The 22,862-nt window shown below is 32.6% G+C and overlaps 2 protein-coding genes across 2 annotated transcripts; one reads left to right on the top strand and one right to left on the bottom strand.

The window, feature by feature from the left end:
• Positions 1-3,467: 3,467 nt before the first annotated feature.
• On the top strand, positions 3,468-6,200 carry LOC127132610 (protein trichome birefringence-like 6). Its single transcript, XM_051061570.1, has 5 exons — positions 3,468-4,157; positions 4,551-4,743; positions 4,839-5,029; positions 5,387-5,545; positions 5,802-6,200. The coding sequence occupies exons 1-5, from the start codon at positions 3,583-3,585 to the stop codon at positions 6,103-6,105; spliced, it is 1,422 nt and encodes a 473-aa protein (XP_050917527.1). The 5' UTR covers positions 3,468-3,582; the 3' UTR covers positions 6,106-6,200.
• Positions 6,201-12,986: 6,786 nt separating this feature from the next.
• LOC127128926 (histone-lysine N-methyltransferase EZA1) lies at positions 12,987-18,795 on the bottom strand. The gene is made up of 15 exons (XM_051058277.1): positions 18,576-18,795; positions 18,182-18,283; positions 16,392-16,666; positions 15,984-16,142; positions 15,779-15,866; positions 15,525-15,665; positions 15,363-15,410; positions 15,100-15,275; positions 14,548-14,877; positions 14,271-14,402; positions 14,052-14,139; positions 13,922-13,969; positions 13,707-13,835; positions 13,485-13,562; positions 12,987-13,386 (listed from the first exon to the last, which is right to left on the bottom strand). Exons 1-15 carry the CDS (start codon positions 18,612-18,614, stop codon positions 13,201-13,203), a joined length of 2,019 nt encoding a protein of 672 aa, XP_050914234.1. The 5' UTR covers positions 18,615-18,795; the 3' UTR covers positions 12,987-13,200.
• Positions 18,796-22,862: the final 4,067 nt, after the last annotated feature.

The following is a 22,862-nucleotide window of genomic DNA, read 5'->3' as shown; positions in this document are numbered from 1 at the left end:
GGCATTTGGTTTCCAGTGTGGGTTTGTTTGGTTCGGAGTCTGATGTAAGTCCAGCGATTGGCATTCGGTTTCCATGTTTGCCTGTTTTGCGTGTGTTTGTGTCGGCGTGCGTGAGCCGAACTACGGTAGCTCTGATTCTCATTCCAGATGAGATACGTAGGCATAGGATGCGATGTCCTAGCGAGCCCTTTCCCTCTTATCCCACCTGTGTTGTTTCTAGTGTGTGTGTGTGTTTGTGAGCAGTTTTAGCAACCTTGTTCTTTCCTTCTGAGCATGGATCCCGTCGAGTACGACGGATGCGTAGGGGTGCTAATACCTTCCCTTCGCATAACCGACTCCCGATCCCATCTCTCTTTGGTCGCGAGACCATGTCTTTCCCAGGTTTACTTTGAGCGTTTCCTTTCCCTTCTTTAGGATAAATAACGCACGGTGGCGGCTCTGTTTGTTTTGTTTTTAGCCCGCCGGTTGTTTTTCGCGGATGCGACACCTAGCAATCAAAATTAACATAGTCAAAACTTTTGATACTTTGGATTGAAATTTCTTGATTAAGGTCCTCAAGAATTTTGGCTTATGTAATAATTTTTTCAATTGGATGTAAACCATATAAAATTATGGAAATATCTCCATCTCTATTAATGGTAAGCTTGAAGGCTTTTTTTCTTGTTCAAGGGATGTTAGACATGGTGATCCACTTTTATCTCTTTCTTTTTTTCCTTGCAGAAGAAGTCTTAAGTAGGGGCTTAGCTCACCTAATTGATAGCAAGTAAACCAACCTTATTAAGGGCACTAGGAAAAACCATATACCTTCAATTTTTTTATATGCATATGATATTATGTTATTTTGCATATATTCCTTTAAAAACATTCAAGTGCTCACCAAGTTTTTTTTGATAGATATGTTGAAACTTCATGCCAAGTCATAAATCCTCATAAGTCCATCATCTATAGAGGATCTATACCTAACGCAGGTTGACATACATTACATCATCAGTTAGTTTCAACATAAGTACCATGCCTTTTCTCTATTTAGGAGTTCTTATCTTTAAAGGAAAGCTTAGAAGGATTCATTTTCAACCAATCATTGACAAGATTAAAATCAAGCTGACTAGTTGGAAAGCTTTTATGCTATCTTTTGCTGGTGGAATTCAATTCAATAGAAGTGTCATCCAAAGCATTTTAATCTACTCCATCACCATCTACACATGACCCAAATCTTTGTTAAATTTTTTTAAAGGATTTTCAAAAACTAAGCTTGGAGTGGTGACTTGCACAATAAGAAATTGGTATTTGTGTCATGGAAAACTATTTGTTTTCCTATTTCCACCGGTGGTCTAAGCTTGAGATTCCTAACATAACTTAATGATGCAACCAACCTCAAGTTATTTTGGGACTTACTAAACTCTAATGATCAATGGGCCACCTTCCTCAGAAGTAGAGTGATCAGGGAAAACACTTGCATTTGATATCACATATTCTCGTCATTTTGGAGTTGTATTAAGCCTCAATTCAACACTTTTATGACAAACTCTAAATGGCTAATTGAAAATGGCAGTAAAATAAACTTTTGGACAAATAATTGGTCTGAAGTCGGTATTCTTAGTAAATGATTAAATCTTTCTGACCACATCTCTCAAAAACTCAAATCAAATGTGAAGGACTTTATTTTTAACTCTAACTGGTTTATCCCTAATGATTTGCACCACTTATTCCCAACCATATATTCCAACATTGTTAACACCATAACGCATTTGTAGCAAAAAGATGGCATGTTAATTTAGATACACTCCACCTCATGTTGGCTTTTCCTCAAAGATGCATATTCTTACATGTCCATCACTTCCCAAAACAAAGAATGAGCCACACTTATTTGGAACCCTGTAATCCCACCCTCAAACTCCACCCTCATTTGGAGAACCATTCATCATAAAATGGCAATTGATGACAACTTAGCCATTAGAGAATGTAATATTCCCTCAATATGTAGTCTTTGTAGATAGTTAGTAGAGACTGGTGCATATTTATTCTTTGACTATCCCTTTTCTCTCAAGTTGTGGAACTGGTTACAGACAACCATCAATGATTCCAATGACTTTTTCTCCTTTACTTCCATCCTCAATGTTTACAAGAAAGGTTGGAGCCCTAAATGCTCCATTATGATTTGTGTTGCCATCATTTCCACCCTCAAAGTCATATCACAATGCATAAATGGTTCAAGATTCAAGAACAATTCAACCTTTATAAATTATGCAATCACAAGCATTATTGCATTAGTCTCATTAACATGTGATTCAACCAAATTAGCAATTGGTCCATCCATGCTAGATTTCTCTGTCCTAAAGGCTTTCAAAGTGTAAACTCATTATCCAAAAAAGATTTTGAAGTCAAGGAAGTAATATGGTGTCCTCATAATCCTCCTTGGATAAAATGCAATACAAATGGTTATTCTCTTGATGACCTTGCCCCCTCATCTCATGGTGGTCTTTCCAGGTTTGTTGTTAGTGATTGCCTTGGTTGTTTTTCCACAAACCTAGGTGCTCACAACTCCTTATATGCAGAGCTAATGAGTATAATCCCTGCCATTGAACACGTTGCTAACACAAACTAGAGTCTCCTTTGGATCGAAATTGACTCCATAGTGGCCTTCTTGACTTTCAAGAATCCTCAAATTGTCCCATAACGGTTATACAACAGATGGAGTAACTGTTTAACTATTTCAACACAATGCATTTCTTGATCACACACATTTTTAGAAAAGAGAATCAATGTGTTATACTCTTGCCAATCTTAACCAATCCTTGAATGTTTTCATATGGTGGGCGACATCTCCTATGATTATTAAAAAGGAATTATTTAAAAACTATATATATATATATATATATATATATATATATATATATATATATATATATATATATATTTCACAACCAACTTCCCGCTATAAACCTCTGATACATAAGTATGAATATGATGTTCAGTACGAGTACTGATATTAATGCATGATGCGACATTTGAAAAAAATAAATCAAAATATCAGTATTTTTATAAAAAAAATAAGAGTTCCTTTATAAAATGTATGAATAGATAATTAAATTGATAGGTTCATATAAAAAATTTTAAAAAATTATAAATAATATTATTATACAATAACAAAAAAACTAAAATATATAAATATATTATATTAAATTTAAAAAATTAATTTTTTTTATTCAAAATCAAATAATAAAAAAAAGATTAATTATTATGCACTCACATAAAATATTTTTATACTTTCTATACATAGCACAGATACATAGATACTCATGAGTCATGTGTATATACTCATGTGGGCAGAAGAAAATATGAAAATAATTTTCCGCTTCCACCGTTCTTATCATATCAAAATTTAGATTTTCCCTTCTAATCCCATTAATTACACACTATATTAGTACTACTATTTATTAAATAAAGTAGTATGAATTAATAATTCATGTGCAACTTCTTAATCCATTATCAAAATCGTGCATGTTGAATGGACCATAATAATAATAGCTACCAAAAACTGCTACCACCATTGACTTCAACTACTTCCACTTTTCATCATCCATGGAGAGACAGCGAAGTTTCTCTTTCAAACCCACTAGACTCTTACTCTTCACATTCACTCTCTTTTCTTCCATTTTCTTCCTTTCATTTTTCACTATCTCCCTCACCAAATCCACCACCACAGCACCTTCACCAATCACTCTTGTTCCCATTCTTCAACCTGGAACTCTCCACTCTTTCACTCAAAACAACTTCACTCGTGCTAATATCTCAACTTTAATCGATAACCGTCTTTCTAGAAGCGTCAACAGATCCAAATCTGAAGCTGTGAGAGACCGTTCTGTTGCTTCGAGTGTTGAGTTTGGTGAAATGCGTGATAATGGAACGATGGTTGAGGTGGTTGGTTTAGTGGGGAAGAGTAAAGTTTCGATTTTTGAGACAGTTGAAGTGAAGAAGAAGGTGGTGAAAGGGTGTGATTTGAGTAAAGGGTATTGGGTTTTTGATGAAAGGTATCCTCTTTATGGGAGAGATTCTTGTCCTTTTGTTGATGAAGGTTTTGATTGTGAAGGGAATGGAAGATTGGATAGAAATTTTACTAAGTGGAGATGGCAACCTCAAGATTGTGACCTTCCAAGGTACTGCCTAATTCAATTTTTTGGAACACTTATTTTATTATTATTATTATTTTTTTGTTTCATCTTGCAAGTTTAGTTATGCTTATGAGTTTGATTAACAGTTACTTTAGTCCTTAAAATGTGTAAGAGGTATCGAAATAGTTCATGAATCAAACGGAATTACCAGGTTGACCGGTTGGTGAAGGCTTGGATCTGAGAGTGTGTTTCTCTCAGGGTCTTAGGTTTGAATTCCGTTATGGGCTATCAATTCAATTCCTGAGTTGAGTCGGTCCATACAGGCTAAAACTCTAACTTCAATTGGGGCCCGTAGTCGGTCTTAAGAGAGACTTTTTATCATAAGTAGTAATCTATGTGAAGTTAATTTTATTCTGAGTACTGTTTTTTCTGTTATAGGTTCAATGCAACAAAAATGTTGGAGTTGATAAGAGGGAAAAGGCTAGTTTTTGTGGGTGATTCCATTAATAGGAACCAGTGGGAATCAATGCTGTGCATGTTATTGAGTGCTGTTAAGGATCCAAAGAGGGTGTTTGAGGCACGCGGGAGGAAAATTACCAAAGAGAAGGGGAACTATAGTTTCCGGTTTCTGGTAATTCTGCAGAACCTTAATGTTTTCGTAATGTATAACTGTGTATGATTAGTTCTGAAGTATTAGATTGTTACTTTTTTTTTCCAATATTGTAGGATTACCAATGTACTGTTGAATACTATGTAAGTCATTTCTTAGTTCATGAAACCAAGGCAAGAGTAGGGCAGAAGCGAAGACCAACGTTGCGGATTGATGCCATTGATCACGGTTCGTCGAGATGGAGAGGAGCTGATGTTTTGGTTTTCAACACAGCTCATTGGTGGTCGCATTACAAAACCAAAGCTGGGTTAGTGCTTCTCTTAAATGTTTTGTACTAAAAAAAATTGGTGTCTTTGGAGTCATCACAAGCACAGAAAGTTGGCATGTGCTGCACATGCATATATTGAAAAATGTGCTGTCATAGGCCCGATTACAAGTTTCTTTTATCACATCAGAGGTCAGAGACACTGAAAACACGATACTGACACCAACATGTCGACACTAGTAATAATTTAAAAAGATGAATAAATTAAACGTAATCACAAGGGTCAGCGTCGGTTTCGGACACAAACACTAACACAGACACACTTTTTTCCAGAGGTGTCGGTGCTACAGTCCTAACTTTTCTGGTTCCCTTTTCAACTAACACGTTGTTGTACAACAGGATATATTACTATCAAGAAGGAACTATGGTTCATCCCCGGCTAAATGTTTCTACCGCTTTTGGTAAAGCTTTAACCACTTGGTCCTCATGGGTGGACAAACACATAAATTCTAAGAAAACACAAGTTTTCTTTCGAACTTCAGCGCCGTCTCATTTCAGGTTCGGTTCGGATATTCACTCTGCAATAGTTTTTCGTTGATTACATTGTTGTCATCGCGGATCGCGAATCATAGAAAATAGTGGTTTGTTCAAATTCTGCTACGCTATAGTGCTTTAGCTAGTGCTGCTATTAGACAACACTTTATAGTAAATCGCGCATTGCAGAACAATGCCGATTTGTTCAAATTCGGCCATGCGAAAACTTTACAGACATCACTGGTTGATCAGTTACTGACTTTGATACATTGTTCAACAGGGGAGGTAATTGGAATTCAGGAGGACATTGTACAGAGGCAACTCATCCTCTTAATGAAACCTTAAACACAACTTATCCGGAGAAGAATATAATCGTAGAAGAAATCATAAAGCGAATGAAAACTCCGGTGACATTGTTGAATATAACTAGTTTGTCAGAATTTAGGATAGATGGTCATCCATCCATTTATGGGAGAAAAACTCAATCATCAAGAATTCAAGATTGTAGTCATTGGTGTCTCCCAGGGGTTCCAGATACATGGAATGAGATGTTATTTTTTCATTTACAAAGTAGATTAGAGTGAACTGTTTCAAACTTGTATCATCATTTTTTCTGCAACTGTGTATATGTAGTTTGTGAAAGTTTCCACGAGTTCATGAAGATGAATGATTTTATGCATTTGTTTTTTTTTAGTATAATGCAACTGCATTGTAAATACTCTTAGAGTGAAAGAAGACCAGACCCGATATGTTTAGAGGCCTAAAATATGTTTTACTCCGAGATCTTAACAGAATAATTTAAGACTTAATAAAATAAGTTGGACAATTATTTGATAATAATGTGTCATTTTGTATATTTATAATTAAATTTGTTTTTTTAAAAATGTTTTTCTTCCAAAATTTTGAGGTTTAAAGCTCTAGATTTGGTCGCTTGGTTCTTCGGCCGACACTAATGAAAAGTAAGTTAAAATTTTGAGTACTATAGAATGTGGTGAAATCAGGGGTGGAGACGTTAATAGAAAACCGTCCGTGTCCGTCCGGCCCGCAGTACCCGTGGGGAAATGCAAGTGATGTAAGAGTAACATAATGAAAAGTAACTCAAAATTTTGGGTGTTAAAAAAAGTGGTGAAAGGTTAGTGATGTAAAGATAAAGTGGTATGACATGACAAGTCAATGTTTTGTATTGATAAATGATCTATTTGAAATAAATAAATGTTCTCAAATAAATTATCAATTTTAATTTTTAATATATTTTTTTCATTTTTATTCTTTAATTAATATTATTTTTATCATTTTCAATATATAATAAATGTAATTTAGTAAAAATATCGTTATCTTTTTTTTCATTTTTTTTTTAAATTTATGTAAAATGATCAATTGGATCATCCATTGTAGGACGAATGAAATATTTAGATTGATGGAATGATATAAAGTGGATTTCTTTTTAAAATAATTATTTTTTTAATTTTTTTTCTTCGAAAATAACAAATATTTCAAAAAAAACCAAAATAATCACTTTTAAAAGAGAATGCACCAGATAGCGTTGACGCATGCATTGACCCTCATGAGGAGGCGTCAATGTCCATGGTGCCTTAAGTGGAGACGCCAATGCGCCTCTGGCGCCTGCATGTTGTGTCATGTTGGGCGTCAGCCCTCTTGACGCATGCATTTTATGTCCACTCTGTATAAATAGCACGCCTTGGAGGCAATATTTTTCACACAAAATCATCCCCTACTACCATATTTTCTCAAATTCAACCCCAATCACCTTTAAGTTTCTGTGTTTTAACCATGTCTGCATACATTCAAAAGCGAAATGTCGATGTAATATTTTCCGCCGTTGCGACTCCGGTACAGATTCGGCTCTGGAACACAGATACATTTGAACGTCTTAATCGGACGTTGTACAGTTGGTTAGAGGGAGAAATTGGAGAGGGTGAAAGGATTAGAAGAATACAATGACTTGTGTCCACGTTCAACCAAAATGGAGAAGTGCGTGAATGAGTGGATATTAAGACCGACCAAGATGCTCGTAGGATGATGCATTACATGTTCAAATTTTTTTTGATGGTTGTAATCACATAGTTCTTGTATTCTAGTTGTTTTAATTGTTTGTGTTATTGTTTATGTAATGGTACTTTCGTCACAGACGTCTAATATGAAATAAATTTAGTTTTTCATATATTGCAATAGAGGTACATGTGAATTTATCTGGTTGTGCTCGTTCCAACACTAGGACAATTATTACGATTGTGACCTCACTGACGGTATGAAATACATAATCTAACCATTTTGTTCGCCGTATCCATTTCGGTTCGAATCCGGGTACTGTTTGGGCGACCCTTTTTCTTCCTTCGCATAACTTCGTTGTGTCAGACGATGTCTCCTTAATATTCTGGCCAATAATCCTCTTTTGCCACTACGGAAAAACTAATTTTATAAACATTTGATAGGCTACTGACTTTGTAAACTTCGGATAGCAAGTATGATGGATCCCTTCGAACCTTTGAGCATGCTGTAATGATATGGGAGCAGGGCGTAAGGAAGGCTTGGAACTTTCCGCAGCCGCACCAACCTCTATCTAGTTCGACTTTGTACTGGCTCATCGGCCTACCCTCATTGTGATCCATGGACTCGATAACACTATACCAACCTTTAGTGCGGTCAAACACCGTGACTACACGTGTGTTTGCTTTTGCAGCTTCATGTCTAATGAATTTCATTGAAGCATCACTGAACAACTACCCAGATTGCAACGCTGAACTCCATTTGGAACGTCAACTCTCAAATAACGCCCCTAGCCTGAAATATGTTACTTGCACCAAAGCGGTTATAGGTAGGTTACAAATGCCTTTGAAGACAGAGTTCATTGATTCCACAAGATTTGTTGTCATGTGGCTCCAACGTTGACCGTTATCGTATGCCCTAGTCTACTTCTCCAATGGAATACTATCGATCCACTGTACTGCATCTTCGTTTGACAATCTTATTTCTTCGCGGTAGTGTTTGAAAGAAGGTTCTGATAATGCGTAATCTGCATTGACAACCTTCTTCTGCAACATCTTATCTTTGATGTCCCGCATGAAATTCTGAGCAATATGTCTAATACAAAACACATGCGTCGAAGGAGGATTTTGCTAGCCATTATCAATGTTATTATATGCGCCGATGATTGAAGGGTGTCTTCCGAAGATCAAACATAAGTTAGGCTGAGGTGCAACGTGTAAGCAGAGATTTCTTAGGAAAAAACTCCATCCCTCAGCAGTCTCCCCTTTAACTAGGGCAAAGGCGATTGGAAAAATGTTGTTGTTGCCATCTTGTGCCACTACCATCAGTAGCGTTCCTTTGTATTTCCCGTACAACCATGTACCATCAATTTATATAATTGGTTTACAAAAAGAAAAACCTATGATGCATGGTTGATATGCCCAGAAGAGACGATGAAATATTCCATTTCCAACAGCACATGTCCCGTCTGGTGTATACGCGGACAATGTTTCCAACTTGACAATAGTCCCGGGAGCATATTATTTTAGAGCCAACATGTATTTTGGAAGTTGTTTGTAAGACTCCTCCCAATTGCCAAACATTTTTTCAACAACCTTTGTCCTAGCTATCCATGCCTTCATATATGATGAAGTGTACTCGTACTCTGCCCTAATATGCGAGATTATTGTACTCACCTTTAACGACGGATTGTCGCCAATGACATACAATATTTCATCGCATATTAGATGAGTGCTTATTTCCGATGATCCTGCATTGGGTTTGTCAGCATGCATGTGTGATCTGAACCCATTGATCCAATCTCCCAAGACTCGCTCCTCTTCCGGTACGAAGCTGACAACCTAAAAAGGCAGTGCTCATTCAAACAATAAATTTTATACCTCAATGCGTTAGTTCTGTCAAATCTGAAATCAGCTGATAGTTGCATGTGTAATTTCTTAATGGCTTTTACACATTCCTCTTTTGTGCAAAACGTGTCTTCTTATTTCAAAGATCATTGCATTTTCACATAAGGATTGTACCATATATCTGATGAAGGTTCATCGGAACCAAAATTCAACCTTGTCATGTGTTGGGGTGGACAATATACATGACTAGCTGGTATTAACTCCTCTTCCTCATCAGCGTTCACCATTGAATCAACCATGATCTCAGCTTCTTCTTCTTCGTCATTTGAAACATTCACCTCAGCTTGTTTGTCATCAGTTTCACAAAACAGTTATGGTTGATCAATAAACTGAGACACTTGTTGTTGATGTGATAATATATACAACTCTATATCGTTGTAACCAGATTGTTCGTGACTAACAAACATATGCTGAACATCGTCATCATCTCGAATCTTCTTCTGATAAAACTTCACCTGGTTTTCTGCAAACCAAACCAGACCTTCCCACCAGCCATCGTTCGATCAGGTCATCACACAAGGACCTCAAACACCTCAAGAAAATCATGGGAGACCTCTAAGACAAACTAACGCACCTGGATGTGGAACAGGGGGACGTTTCGATCGGGGCGGTCATCAAATTTTTGTCAATCCAATGTAACCAATTATTACCACATGAATATTTTTTTTACATTATTCTTTTTTATTTGATAAATAAACAAAATTAAAAATTAAAAAAAAATACAAAAAATAAATAATACAAGGGTTTATGTGCCAGATGAATTGGCGCATACACCACATGCACCATTCAGGCGCCAGGGGCATTGGCGCCTCCTCATGAGAGTCAATGCTATTGGCGCCTCCTCATGAGGAGCCCAATACATGTGCCAATGCCTTGTGCACCTCCTTTGCTAGCTTATCTGGCGCATCCTCTTCTAAAAGTGGTTATTTTGGTATTTTTTTTAAAATATTTGTTATTTTCGATTATTTTAAAAAATGGTTATTTTAGTTTTTTTTTCTATAAAGTGAGATATTTTAAAATTAGTGGTATGTCATAACAAGTAAGTGTTTGTGTTGGATGATAAAGTAATTCTCTTATAGAATATCTTAATGACTATAATTCCTTCTCGTTATATTTAAATTGATGAAACGATATGAATTGAGATGTGGTGAGATGAAATAGAATGAAATAAGTTATGTTATTATAGTTTGGATTAATTTAAAAAGGATGTAATGAAGTCGAACACAATGAAACATATTTCATCCAATTTTATCACTTTTATTCATTTTCCACACTCTTTTATTTGAGTGGATTGACAAATTTGCTCTATTCCATCATAAAATATTCAAACAATGAAATAATATATTTATGTTCCACTCCATCTCACTCACTCCATTCCATTTCGATATGTTCCCTTCATTTTTACAATATTCAAACATAACCTAAAAGATGATTAAGTGATGTTGCGGATTCGAACCAGCGCTTATATAATCAGATGTCCCAATATTGCTAACAACTGTTTTGCTTTGTCTTAACGGAACAATATAAAACATTTTTATTATGTCCATTAAACTATATTTTTATTAGTTTGTAGTTTTTTTGATAAATTAATTCAAGGAGTGTATAACTTAACCTATTGGTCGAAATTTCATCACTTAAAGATGAATAAGTGAGACATATATTAAACACTCGCTCCTATCATCATATGTCTATACAGTTACTAATTGATATGGATTCATGGGATAATTCAATTGCTAATTTTATTAAGAGTTTAATTGTGATTCAAAATCAATGTAAAAAGTTTTATACTATCATCAAATCACAATCATTCACGAGTATGACTTTAAAGTAAGTTATGATAAAAATCAGCTATGTTAAGGATTTAATGATTGTGATTGATAACTTATTTGCCATCAACTATAAACCAACTTAGAGCATCTATAATAGTCTCTTTTTATGCAACCTATTGAGTTTTATATACTATTAATAAGGGGTCTTTACAATACTAATATTCTCTTTTGCACCTTCAGTAGTAAAATTTGTTTTCAAAAACAAAAGTATATATATATATATATATATATATATATATATATATATATATATATATATATATATATATATATATATATATATATATATATATATATATATATATATATATATATATATATATATATATATATATATATATATATATATATATATATATATATATATATATATATATATATATATATATATATATATATATATATATATATATATATATATATATAGATTTCAAAAACAAAAGTATATATAGAGAGAAGCTCCCCCCTCTCTCTCTCTAAAATTAGTTTGTTTTTCCTTCTTTTCCCTATATAGTTGAGCGTCACCTCTCCTCTTATAGAGGTGTCACCTTCGTTATCAAAGTTTCTCTTCTCCAACCTGGAGGATGTCCTTTCCTCAGTCGAGGTTTCTACCATTTGGATTTTTTTTCTTTCCTTCTCATTCCTTCAAACCACACATCTCTAGTTGAGGTTTCTACCATTTGATTTTTCTCTCTCTTTCTCATTCCTTTGAACCACACTCTCTATTAGTTCTTTTTCTTATTCTACCACCGACCTTCATCATGGTTTCTCTCTTTTCCGTCAACAACCACCAAGCTCTCATTGCTCGAATCAAGTATGCTTATGTGCTCCCAACTCCAAAACCATCTTCACCAACCAATGGCTCAAAGTTGTACGGACATGAAAGAAAACCTCCATCAGAGCCTCCACCACCAGAAGGTACAAAACTTCTCAGATATTACATCTGTGTATGTTATTGTTATTTTGTTTTTTTGTCTGGCTAAATTGTGTGAGTTACTTTTATGTTTAGTCTATTTTACATATGTATTCATGATATTTTACGGAATGACCCAGAGATATTTGAATGAAGGAAATGTGTTTATGAGTGAGAACCTAACAATGGTTGTTGCAAATCAGACTCTCTTTTCTACTCAACAAATGATTCATTCATATATGGTGAGTTTAATCGAACCGTATGTCCCAAAGTTAAAGAAATGATTTGTAACCGAATAAATTTAAAGATTTTTATACCTAAACACACTTATCATTTATGGAAGAAATTTGTTTGATTGCTTAGATTAAAGAATTGGATTGATAATATTCTATTGATTTCTAAAGTCTTTTGATGTCCAAATCTTAATTGACTTAGTTATTAGTATTTTTTTAGAATGTAGATTAAAATTCTCGGACACATTGTGTTTCACCATACTTGTACTTTATTTTATCTAATGCATCTTGTTCTTTACTGTTAAATTTTTTATTTATTTATATCTTATAGCACAAGTGTTTATTAATATAAATGTTTATGTATAAATTCACATAAGTTATTTCTATAGAAATTGATAAAACATCATAAGATATTCAAAAAATTTATGAAAATAAATTTAAAAAAACTTATAAAAATATCATACGTTATCTTTATAAATTCTCCTACACCTACACATTTCACAAAATTTATGTCAGTAAATAAATTCAAATAAGTTAATCTAAATAATTTATATGTCATACTTATGCAACTCATACTTTGTTCCACTAATAAAACATTAATTATAAAAGAATAAAAATATAGCAATACAAAACACTGCATTGTTTAAAGTATTAATTCAGCAAAAATAACCTAAAAGGTATTAGAAACAACAAACTCAAACTCTACATGATCAATTCAAAATTGTTCATGGAGAGAAAATACAATACAAATTGAACATTAGTTTTCCATTTAGCCCATCAATGAGAAAATTTAGCTTTTTTTATTAAAAAATGTTGGATCACTTTTCTCGGAATTATCTTCATCTACAAGTTTACGATACCATCGTAGGCTTCGAACATTTTTATCATAGTTGTAATCAACGAAAAGCTCCTCACCAGCTTCAATGCGTTCCTTTGCAAATATTCCCATTCGATGATCTCCAGCAACGACCATAAGCTATAAAAAAAAGTATAAGTGATTACAAAATGTCCACAATTGAATTCACGGTCATGAGATTAAAATATAAGTTGATATAATAGAGTTTTTAGACTAACCTTTGCGTAGCAATTGGGATTTTTCGAGTGGTTTGCAAATTTTAACTTGTTTCCTTTACGATAAGCGTCAAGACAATACTGGAGATTCTCCGCATTCACACAGTTAGAATATTAGAACATCATTGATCAAACAAGTTAAATTTGATATTTTGAATTATGATCAAACAAAATATCGACCGAATGGAGTGTGAATTAAAGTTATAGTTGATACGAAACACTTACCTCATTATTCAAGTTAAAAAGGAAAGAAAAGTCTGCATTGTCATACACTTTTCCACGTTTATCACCTTCTTTCTGAGTGAGTATTTCACCGGTATACTCTCCTATAAACTCATCTTTGTTTACAGGATTCTGAAATACACTAATAATTAGTAATAAGAATATATACTTTCATATTTTAAAGAATAAATAATACAAATAAGTGCAAACTTTTCAACCTTTATGAAAACTCCCCATCCAACAACATCAGACCTTGCCAAAAGAACCTAACAAATAAAATTAAAAAATGATGTAAATATAAATATACTCATGAATTAAACACATATAAGAGCAGGAAAAAAATATTACCTTCTGTTTTTTCTTTAAAAGAAATACCATATTTTCACATTGATATTCTTCACGATGAGACGACTCTCCTAATAAATTATCTCCACAACTATATAAAAAATAATATAAATAAATTCATTATATTAATCACGATAATTCAGATAATTTAATCACCTTATTTGAAATAATATTACATAATAATCCATGTAAAATATAACAAAAAAAATATAATAACCATACCTAACCCAACAATTCCGACATACATCTGGGTCACATTCTCGTCTTGCTGCAAAACATGGACATTTTCGAGTTTTGCATTGACCCTTATTACAATGACATCCTCCGAATCGTTTATTACATAGCTTAGAACACCTAAAGATAAAAAAAATGATCACATTAAAACATAATTTGTTAATTAACAACTAATGACTCTGTCCAAAGAATTTTCACAATAATAATATTTTCACAATAATAATATTTATTGAAAAGGACTATAACTGAATGATAATTGACATACCCGCAATATTTTTCGCAACAAAATCCATTATTAACACAAGAACATTTCTTTCCACACACACCTTCACATTCACAAGGTGTATATGGAATATACTTTTCTTTCCCATTAGTCATTTGTTTCCATACAGATGAAACTCCTGCTGACTTTGAAGAAATTTTAAGCCTCTTATGTTTGAGCTTTTTCTTATGCCTACGTGGCTTGGATGAAATTTCATTAAATTTTCCTTTTTGGTCCTCAGATACATCTAGAATTGACATTTCATAATGCATGTACGTAGCAACTTCCTTGCAAGTTTTGCATCCAAAAAATAAGTTTTTAGATATAAGGCAACTGCATAACATCAATTGTATAATTAGTCAGTATATAATCACTTATATACTATGAAGCACGAGCGCTGATACAAATATCAGACATAAATGTCAGTGTCGTGTTAGTCTCCAACACTAACATGGACACAAACACGTCTGGACACAAACACGTCTTTTTTCATAGATGCTATATAATATATGTATGTGTTTTAAGTGTAATATCAAAAACAAGAAAGACTCTTACCTATTTCTCCCAAACATTTCTATTCCCTTTGAGTATAATTCTTTCTCCAAAAGTTTCCAATTTGAAACACTAAAGTCTTCTTCAACTTGTCCTTCCATTGAACTAGCCATGTAACAATGGTCACTACATGGTTTTTGTCCATCCTCTGGTTCTGACCAAATGAGTTGTTTTTTCCTCTAAAAAGTAAACCATCATCAAAACTAATTTATTAATTAATGAAACCACATGTTAAGAAATGAATGTAGAACTTTTTTTTTACTTACAGGATATATTATCTTTTGAGAGTTTCCGTGCAAAGAACAATTAAAAATCTACAAAGTACAACAAAATCGTAAAATTAAACACACACGAGTTATTCATAATCATGTTAGAAAACATTACGATAATAAAAAATTACAAAAACATGATAGTTTTAAAGTATTTACCATGCATTTACGACAAAAAAGAGGGTCGAAAGCCTCTAAAGTTTCACTCAAACTTTGGTTCAAAAATGTCTCAATGTCAGATTCACTTTCTCCATGATACCTAGAATTTTGGTCACTTTCCTCGATAACTTTATACCTCTCCTGCATATTTTGATTGACACAATTTTTTTAAGACGATAAATAATTAGTTTCTCATTATACATAAATCTCTTAACACTGAACATACATCTCCAAACAAGAAGTATTAGAATTACCTGAATTTCAGAACTCGGGCACCCGATTACTTCGCTAACAATACTCAACACCTCTTCATCAGCTAAACCATATTCTTCAAATACCATCCTATATATTAAATAATCAAGATGAGATGTTTAGATATGACCAACTTAATTTTTTTTAATAAAGTAGAAAAATATGATGCACAAGAAATTTAAAGTTTGTATTGAATTTAAATTTTACCTCAAAAATTTGTCTTCACCTTCTGAAAAGTTGTGTTTAGCTTCCTCATCCTCTTCTAATTCTTCATTATCACTGGATACTATTGTTTTACCTTTACGATGATCATAAAATACATTTTTTCTTCTAGCACTCGAGTCTTCTTCCGTCATTTTTTCATTTCTGCTTTGCATGAATTTTTTCAAAAAAATAGTAAATTGTTGGTATATAAGATGAAGAAGATAAAAATGAAAAAAGAGAAATAAGAGAGAAAATAACAAACCCTAACAAACTTCAATTACTATTTCACTACGTAGACGAAATACTAAAATACTGAATTATCCTTCGACAAATAAACGACACAAATTTCATATATAATTTTCATGTAAGAGGATTCATGAAAAATCTTTGGAACTTATAAGTAAAGTGTACCTGGATAAAGGGATCCAAACTGTATTTGTTGGCAATCTATTGATGTATGGGATCTTGACACTTTCCACAGATGGTGCATCTAGAGTGTAGATATTGTCATCTTCTTCCAAAACTTGAGTGACTGAGCCATTGAACTTGCACATAGGATGATCCATTTTTGAAGAAAGCTTTTGAAAATTATTTTGTTCAGTTTGCAATGATTTATTTCTTGATATTTTTAACATGGCATTCGAAACCTGGGATTGAATATACTTCCCATTCCTAGCAATCTTTTCCTAAAGAAATATAATTAAGGTTAATTACAAGCATTTCAAAGAAAATAAGAGATATTAACTCAATTAATGTAGAGTATAAAATGTTACTAGCAGAACAATATTTTTATCCTCTTAATTTATAGTGGAAAATAAATTAAATAATTGTCTAACAAACATAATTACACATGAAATTTAAGTATTTAAAGGTTAACCACAAATACATCATTTTTTGGTTTGTTTGATTTCGATATTTGCAAATATATAAAATTTTGTTTTGGTCTTAACTCTTTTGTTTGAATTGTAAAATTGATAAATATTGAACCTTAAACCAACAATTCTCACTCATTTAGTTCAACTAACAATTATTAATTAAGTTATCACATCCATCTAAATAACATATATATTTAAAAATCAAAATAATAACAATAATAAAATTGCATAGACCAAAATCAAAATGTGGTATGTTTATGTATACTAAAGATTGATCTAACTCATTCTTACAAAATCGATTTATAAGTTGAGAGATGTCATTCTATATAAATTATTTCAAAGTTCTATCTTTAACAAATATATGACTTGAGATGTTTCTAATACACCCTCTCACGTCCATCACTCGTTTTGAGTTTGGTGAATGGATATACGGTGGACGACCCGTGGTCTAATCGATAGGCTCGAATAACATATTAGATATTGACCTAACTCATCCTTTTAAAATTGACTTGTATGGTGAGTAGGGATGGAAATAGGCGGGCCGAGCTAGACTTTACCAATCCTAAGTCTGATTTGCAAAAAAACTAAAGCCTAAGTCTGGCAGGTAGTCTGTCATAGGCTTATTTTTAAGTCTGAGTCTAGTCTTTTCGAATGTCTGATTAGTCTGTTAGCCTACATAAAAGCCTATTTATTTTAGACATATGTAAATAAGCAAATCAAATAATGTTTAAATAGACTAACAAACTAGAAGACCGATGTGACTATAAGTTTGATTGCATTGACTTATTTTAACTTACCTATTAACATAAGTTTTGTGAGATTATTTGTTTAAGAGAACTTTTGAAAATAACTTATGACATTATTCATAAGGTGTTTTCATATTATTTTCATAAGTTCTCCAAGATAACCAAGTTTTATTTATATATTTTAATTTAAAGTACAAAAAATAACATAATGATAATAAAAAAGTATACATATTTATTTAAATATGCCGGTTTGATAGGCTTAAAAAATTGTTTTTATGGCTTGAGGCCTAACCTCTCTAACTAAACAGGCTTATAAAAAAGCCTAGGCCTTTTCTATTTAAAAATTTTTTTTGACCTGACCTGAGTCTATGTAGACTAGACCATAGGTCCCGGTTAGCCGGCTTAGCCTATTTTCATCCCTAATGGCGAGGATGTCGTTCTATATAAATTCTTTCAAGTTTCTATCTCTAACTAATGTGGAACTTGAGATCTTCTCAATAATGTATAAATAAATACATATTTAAATCTACACACAACTATATATACAGTTTGAAATAATTCACCATCAAATTAAACTCACTTGAATAGATTTGACTCGATCTTTTTGGATTTGCGTTTTTATCAGATCTATGTTGTTCTCCAAAGTTTGACGAGTGTTTGTTTCTCCCCCTCCATGTTTTTCCTATCCACACAATAAAAAATTATTAGTACGATACCAAAAAAATAAAAACAACAAATCACACACATCGCTTTTATGTAAGGAACAAATCAAAAATTAAAGTGATTGAAAGCAAAGATACATAAAAAAAACTAGTCGCGTCGCTTTTTCTGTCCTATTAGGAACAAAATCACAATGCAAAATCATCTGAATTAAATTCTAGAATATCATTGTTAAGTGCACTCATTCAAAAAAAATTTAAATAAATAAATCGAGCAAAACAAGAGAAAATATGTGAGTGAAAAGAGAAACGAACTTGAGATTCAAAGGCACGGTCGATGGCAATCGAGGCCATCGAAGAATCTGCGAATACACAAAATAACTTCGAAAAAAGAGAAGAATTGATAGAATAGTGAGAGTGTGAAAATTGAGCAAAAGAACCAATATCTCGTTTTAAATAAGAGTGCGGAACAACGTTGTTCTTTTGGGGGCGCGTCAAACCCTAAACACAATTATTCTTTTCTTCAAAATGATATATTGGTTTTCAAAAACAAAATTGAGAAATGGGTAATTTTATCTTTTTAAGTGGTACTAATGATTATTTTATAATTGTGTCATAAGGGATTTCAACTCAATGAGGTCACAATTCATTTACCATTGAGTTAACACCTCAAATATAAAAATAATAAATTAATTGAGGTGCTAACAATAACCCTAAAATTTAGTATATTTTAATTAAAAAATATTATTTTAAAATAAATATATTTTACATATTAAAGTGTAAATATTTTTAATAGTTATCTCTCTTAATTTTTTTCTTGAAATATAAAAATTATTAAAAGAAAGAACGTTCAAAATTATTTTGTTGTAAAATAATTGTAATGTCTTCGATATGAGTTCAACCTTGTATCATTAGGGATGGTACAACGGGTTGGATGGATCCATGTTACCCATCATTTTCATGAATTGAGTTGAGATTTTGAGCATTGAGGATTTTTCGGCAAGTGTATCGATAATGTCGTAATAATAAAAAGATATTGATTCCACAGGGACTGCTATTTAACAAAATAATAGTTTTACAGTTATAAAAGGTAACGATTAGGGGGTTGAGTTTGAATGCGAGAAAATAAAAGTTATTCTAAATTAATAAGAAAGTAGTCAGGTTTTGTATAGAATCCATTATTTCTCCCCTATTAATGTCTAATGCATTACATGAATGAGAATGTCATTATATTTCCACGGTGAATTAACACAACCATTATACTCAATCCCTTGGTGTATAGCTACTAATTACCACTCGGGGTCTCCTATCCCTATTCAACTAGCGTAAGTGAAATTAGGCGATGCACAAAACGTTAATTCAACTGCCACTACTCGGGATCTCCTATCCCTATTCAACCAGCGTAAGTACAACAATTGCCTTAGTTCCAACACATAAACTAATAGTCATTAGTACCTATGTGCCCAAGATCAGATTAAAAGGGTATCTCACATAAAAAGCATTAAGAAAAATAAGTAATTGAATATAAATATAACTCAAATTACTCATGCAATGACAAATTCAACATATGTCCCAACAAGTTCAAAATATGTTCATCAAACAAAACCTAACTTAGAGATGTTTAGCTACTCATAATGATACAATACAATACAAATTTATTAGATGAAGATTGCATATGAAAATCCTTGAATAACTGCCCTCCAATGGCTTCCAATGCTCTCAAAATTTCCCTTTTGGCGCTCTTTACCATCACTTTCAATCTCAAAATGCAACACCCTTGAAAAGATGCCAAAAAAATCTTTTTATATCAGTCAAATCAATCAAGAATGCTTCAAAATAGGCCCAGAAAAGGACCTATCGCACGCGTGATAGTTTGCATCACGCTCGCAGTGCTAACTTTGCTTTTCTATCATGCGCGCGATGCTGCGCGTGATTATTCCATTAGCTGCACGTTTTTGCTCCTTTTTCCATCTGATTTTCACTAATTTCTTATTTCATTATACTTAGTCATTTTTGCATCTTTCTTTGGCATTTATTCTTCATTTTTGCTCCTCTTTAACCTGTTTTGATTCGTTTCTTCTACTGAAAACATACAATGACAGAGTGTCATCAAAACCCCAAACTTGAATTGTTGCTTGTCCTCAAGTAACTTACTTGCACTGCCAATTCCAAACAGAAAAACATGTTGCACAATAACAATTGAACATCACCATATGAAATTTCTTTACCTGACCATCATTCTAGCTTCTAACTTCAATACAACAAATTCAGAAAACATCCTGAATTTTTGACAAGTACTCAACCTGTCTCTCATCTCATCATGACTCACTTAATTGATAAGGTAGTCTCTTAATCAACATGCAAAATCGTTTATACTAAGTTTGATCCTGTTCTAATAAAATTCGTCAAAGAAATCAAAACATACATATTTGAGGGCTTTTTCAGTTGTATCTTGGCTTATGTTCGGGTATGATATATTTGGGAAAGTGGGTTTAAACCTTTGGAAATAGATACCTAGTTCTCCTCTTGTCATCATACCATTATATTCCTTATTAATGGTACTAGAGATCCTTCTATTGTGGTCCTTAACATTCATTCTGCATTCTATTTTTTTAAGGGGATATTTTTAACTCCTTATTTCCTCAAAATTTTGAAATTTTGACCATTTTTTATCTAGTACCCCAACCCCAAACTTAAACTTTACTCACTCTCAAGAGCAACCCCAAACTTATTTTTTTTCATACAACTTAAGAACTAAACATTTCTACATAACTCCAAAGAGAAGGTGGGAAGATGAAATCTTTCAAGTCATATGGCTAATAAATAAGGCTAAGTCACTGAAAGAAGGGTCAAACTCAAAGTGGTTAGCAATGGACGTATCATATTACTACATGGTGGTTACAAAGGCTCAGAGTTAAAAAGCAAACAACAGTCTCAGTGTGTGTAAGTTAGACCAGAAAAATTTAAACGAAAATAGTTCAAACTTGATAAAATAATAATGCATGGATACACTCAATAAAAGGAATAGTAAACAATGGAATTTATTTGGCTCAAACCTCACTAGTTGAGGTATATAAAGGTTGAGCAAAAGTCTCTTGATTCCTTTTTCATCCTTTGCCTTTAATTTGTAAGTCGCTCTCCTAATGATTAAGTTTCCTCAGATGGTACTTTTTGGTTCATTTTTTCAATGCTACAAGTGCAATTTTCATAAATATAAAAGAAATAACATCTGCAAATCATTCATTAAAGACAAACATGATTGAATTAATACAATAGGGAATAATACTTATAAGTGCTATTACTTTTCGTTAGGTATACAATCGAAAATAAATAAATTAAAACTTCTAAAATTAAAGAAAACTAGATACATGTTGTTTCATATGTTATCATTGCGAGAAAGATCATGTATGCCATTCACAGTGTTGTGGAAATCATTATTTTATCGGGTCCATTTTTCTCTCATGTGCTCTCTTCTTCTTGCTTGCTCTTGATCTGGATTTACAAAGTAATTCTCTATCTCTTCAACGGTAGTAAAATGTGCTCATAAACTTTGAGCAAATATGTGATCTTCTTGCTGGTTGTAGAAGTCTCTGAATATAGGAGCGGATTCAGAGGTTCAACATACAAAGTGGGTGAAAATTCTATTATCCACCTTGTAACCCCCACTACATGAGCTTCCATTCTTCTTTAAAACTCAAATGCATGTTGATTTCCTTGCATTTGCACTGAGAAAAAATATTAAGCAAAGGTTGTGATAAAATGAATTTTGTGAAGAAGAAAGAGTAGAAAGAGAGTTGTGAGGAGAAGAAATTCAAAATCTCTATTTATAGTCCATCTTTCTATTTCCATTGTGCGCATTATGCATCCATCACGCGCGCAATGCTAACAGTCTTACCAAAGTCTCTTAGCCAACGTCTATATCGTGCATGTTATGCGTCCATTGCTGTGCAATGTAACACCCTATTTTCTAGAAATTATTTATATTAATTAATTATAATTTTATATGTGTATCTAATTATTATTTGTGTGATAATTGAGATGTTTTGGGGCAACAAGGATGGGTGGTCCTTAGGTAGGGAGTGTGGAGAGTAATTAGAGATTTGTAGATTTATTTAGAATTATTTAATTGATTAAAATAATGTTTTAATGTTATTATTTAAATGAAATAATAAAATAAAAGAAAATAATGAGTTTGGGGTGGAAAGTGCGAATTCTGGAGATTTAAAATAAATAATATAAGTTAGTATAAGTTGGACTTTAGTAGAATATTAGAAAGTCGAAATTAAGTTTTTGATTTATAAGGAGAGAAATGAGGTGAAACATTTTTTGAATTGGAGAAAAAGAGACAAGAGAAGATAAAAGTAAGGAAAACCTAAGGAGAACTATAGGGAAGAGAAGTCATAGCCAAAAGCTTGGATTTTTCTAAAATTACAAGGTAAGAGTGAGAATTTGATTCAATAATAGGGATATGAATGAAAGGGTAGAGAAAAATTTAATTCTTTTTGGATTGATGATGAATGTTGATATTTGTTGAATGAAATTTATGTTCAAAAGTGTTTATATATGTTCACCATTGTTAATGTTTGAAGTTTTTAGGGATTG

Source organism: Lathyrus oleraceus, chromosome 3 (assembly GCF_024323335.1).
Source record: "Lathyrus oleraceus cultivar Zhongwan6 chromosome 3, CAAS_Psat_ZW6_1.0, whole genome shotgun sequence".
Lineage (NCBI taxonomy): Eukaryota > Viridiplantae > Streptophyta > Magnoliopsida > Fabales > Fabaceae > Lathyrus > Lathyrus oleraceus.
This window is presented reverse-complemented; position numbering and strand designations above follow the sequence as displayed.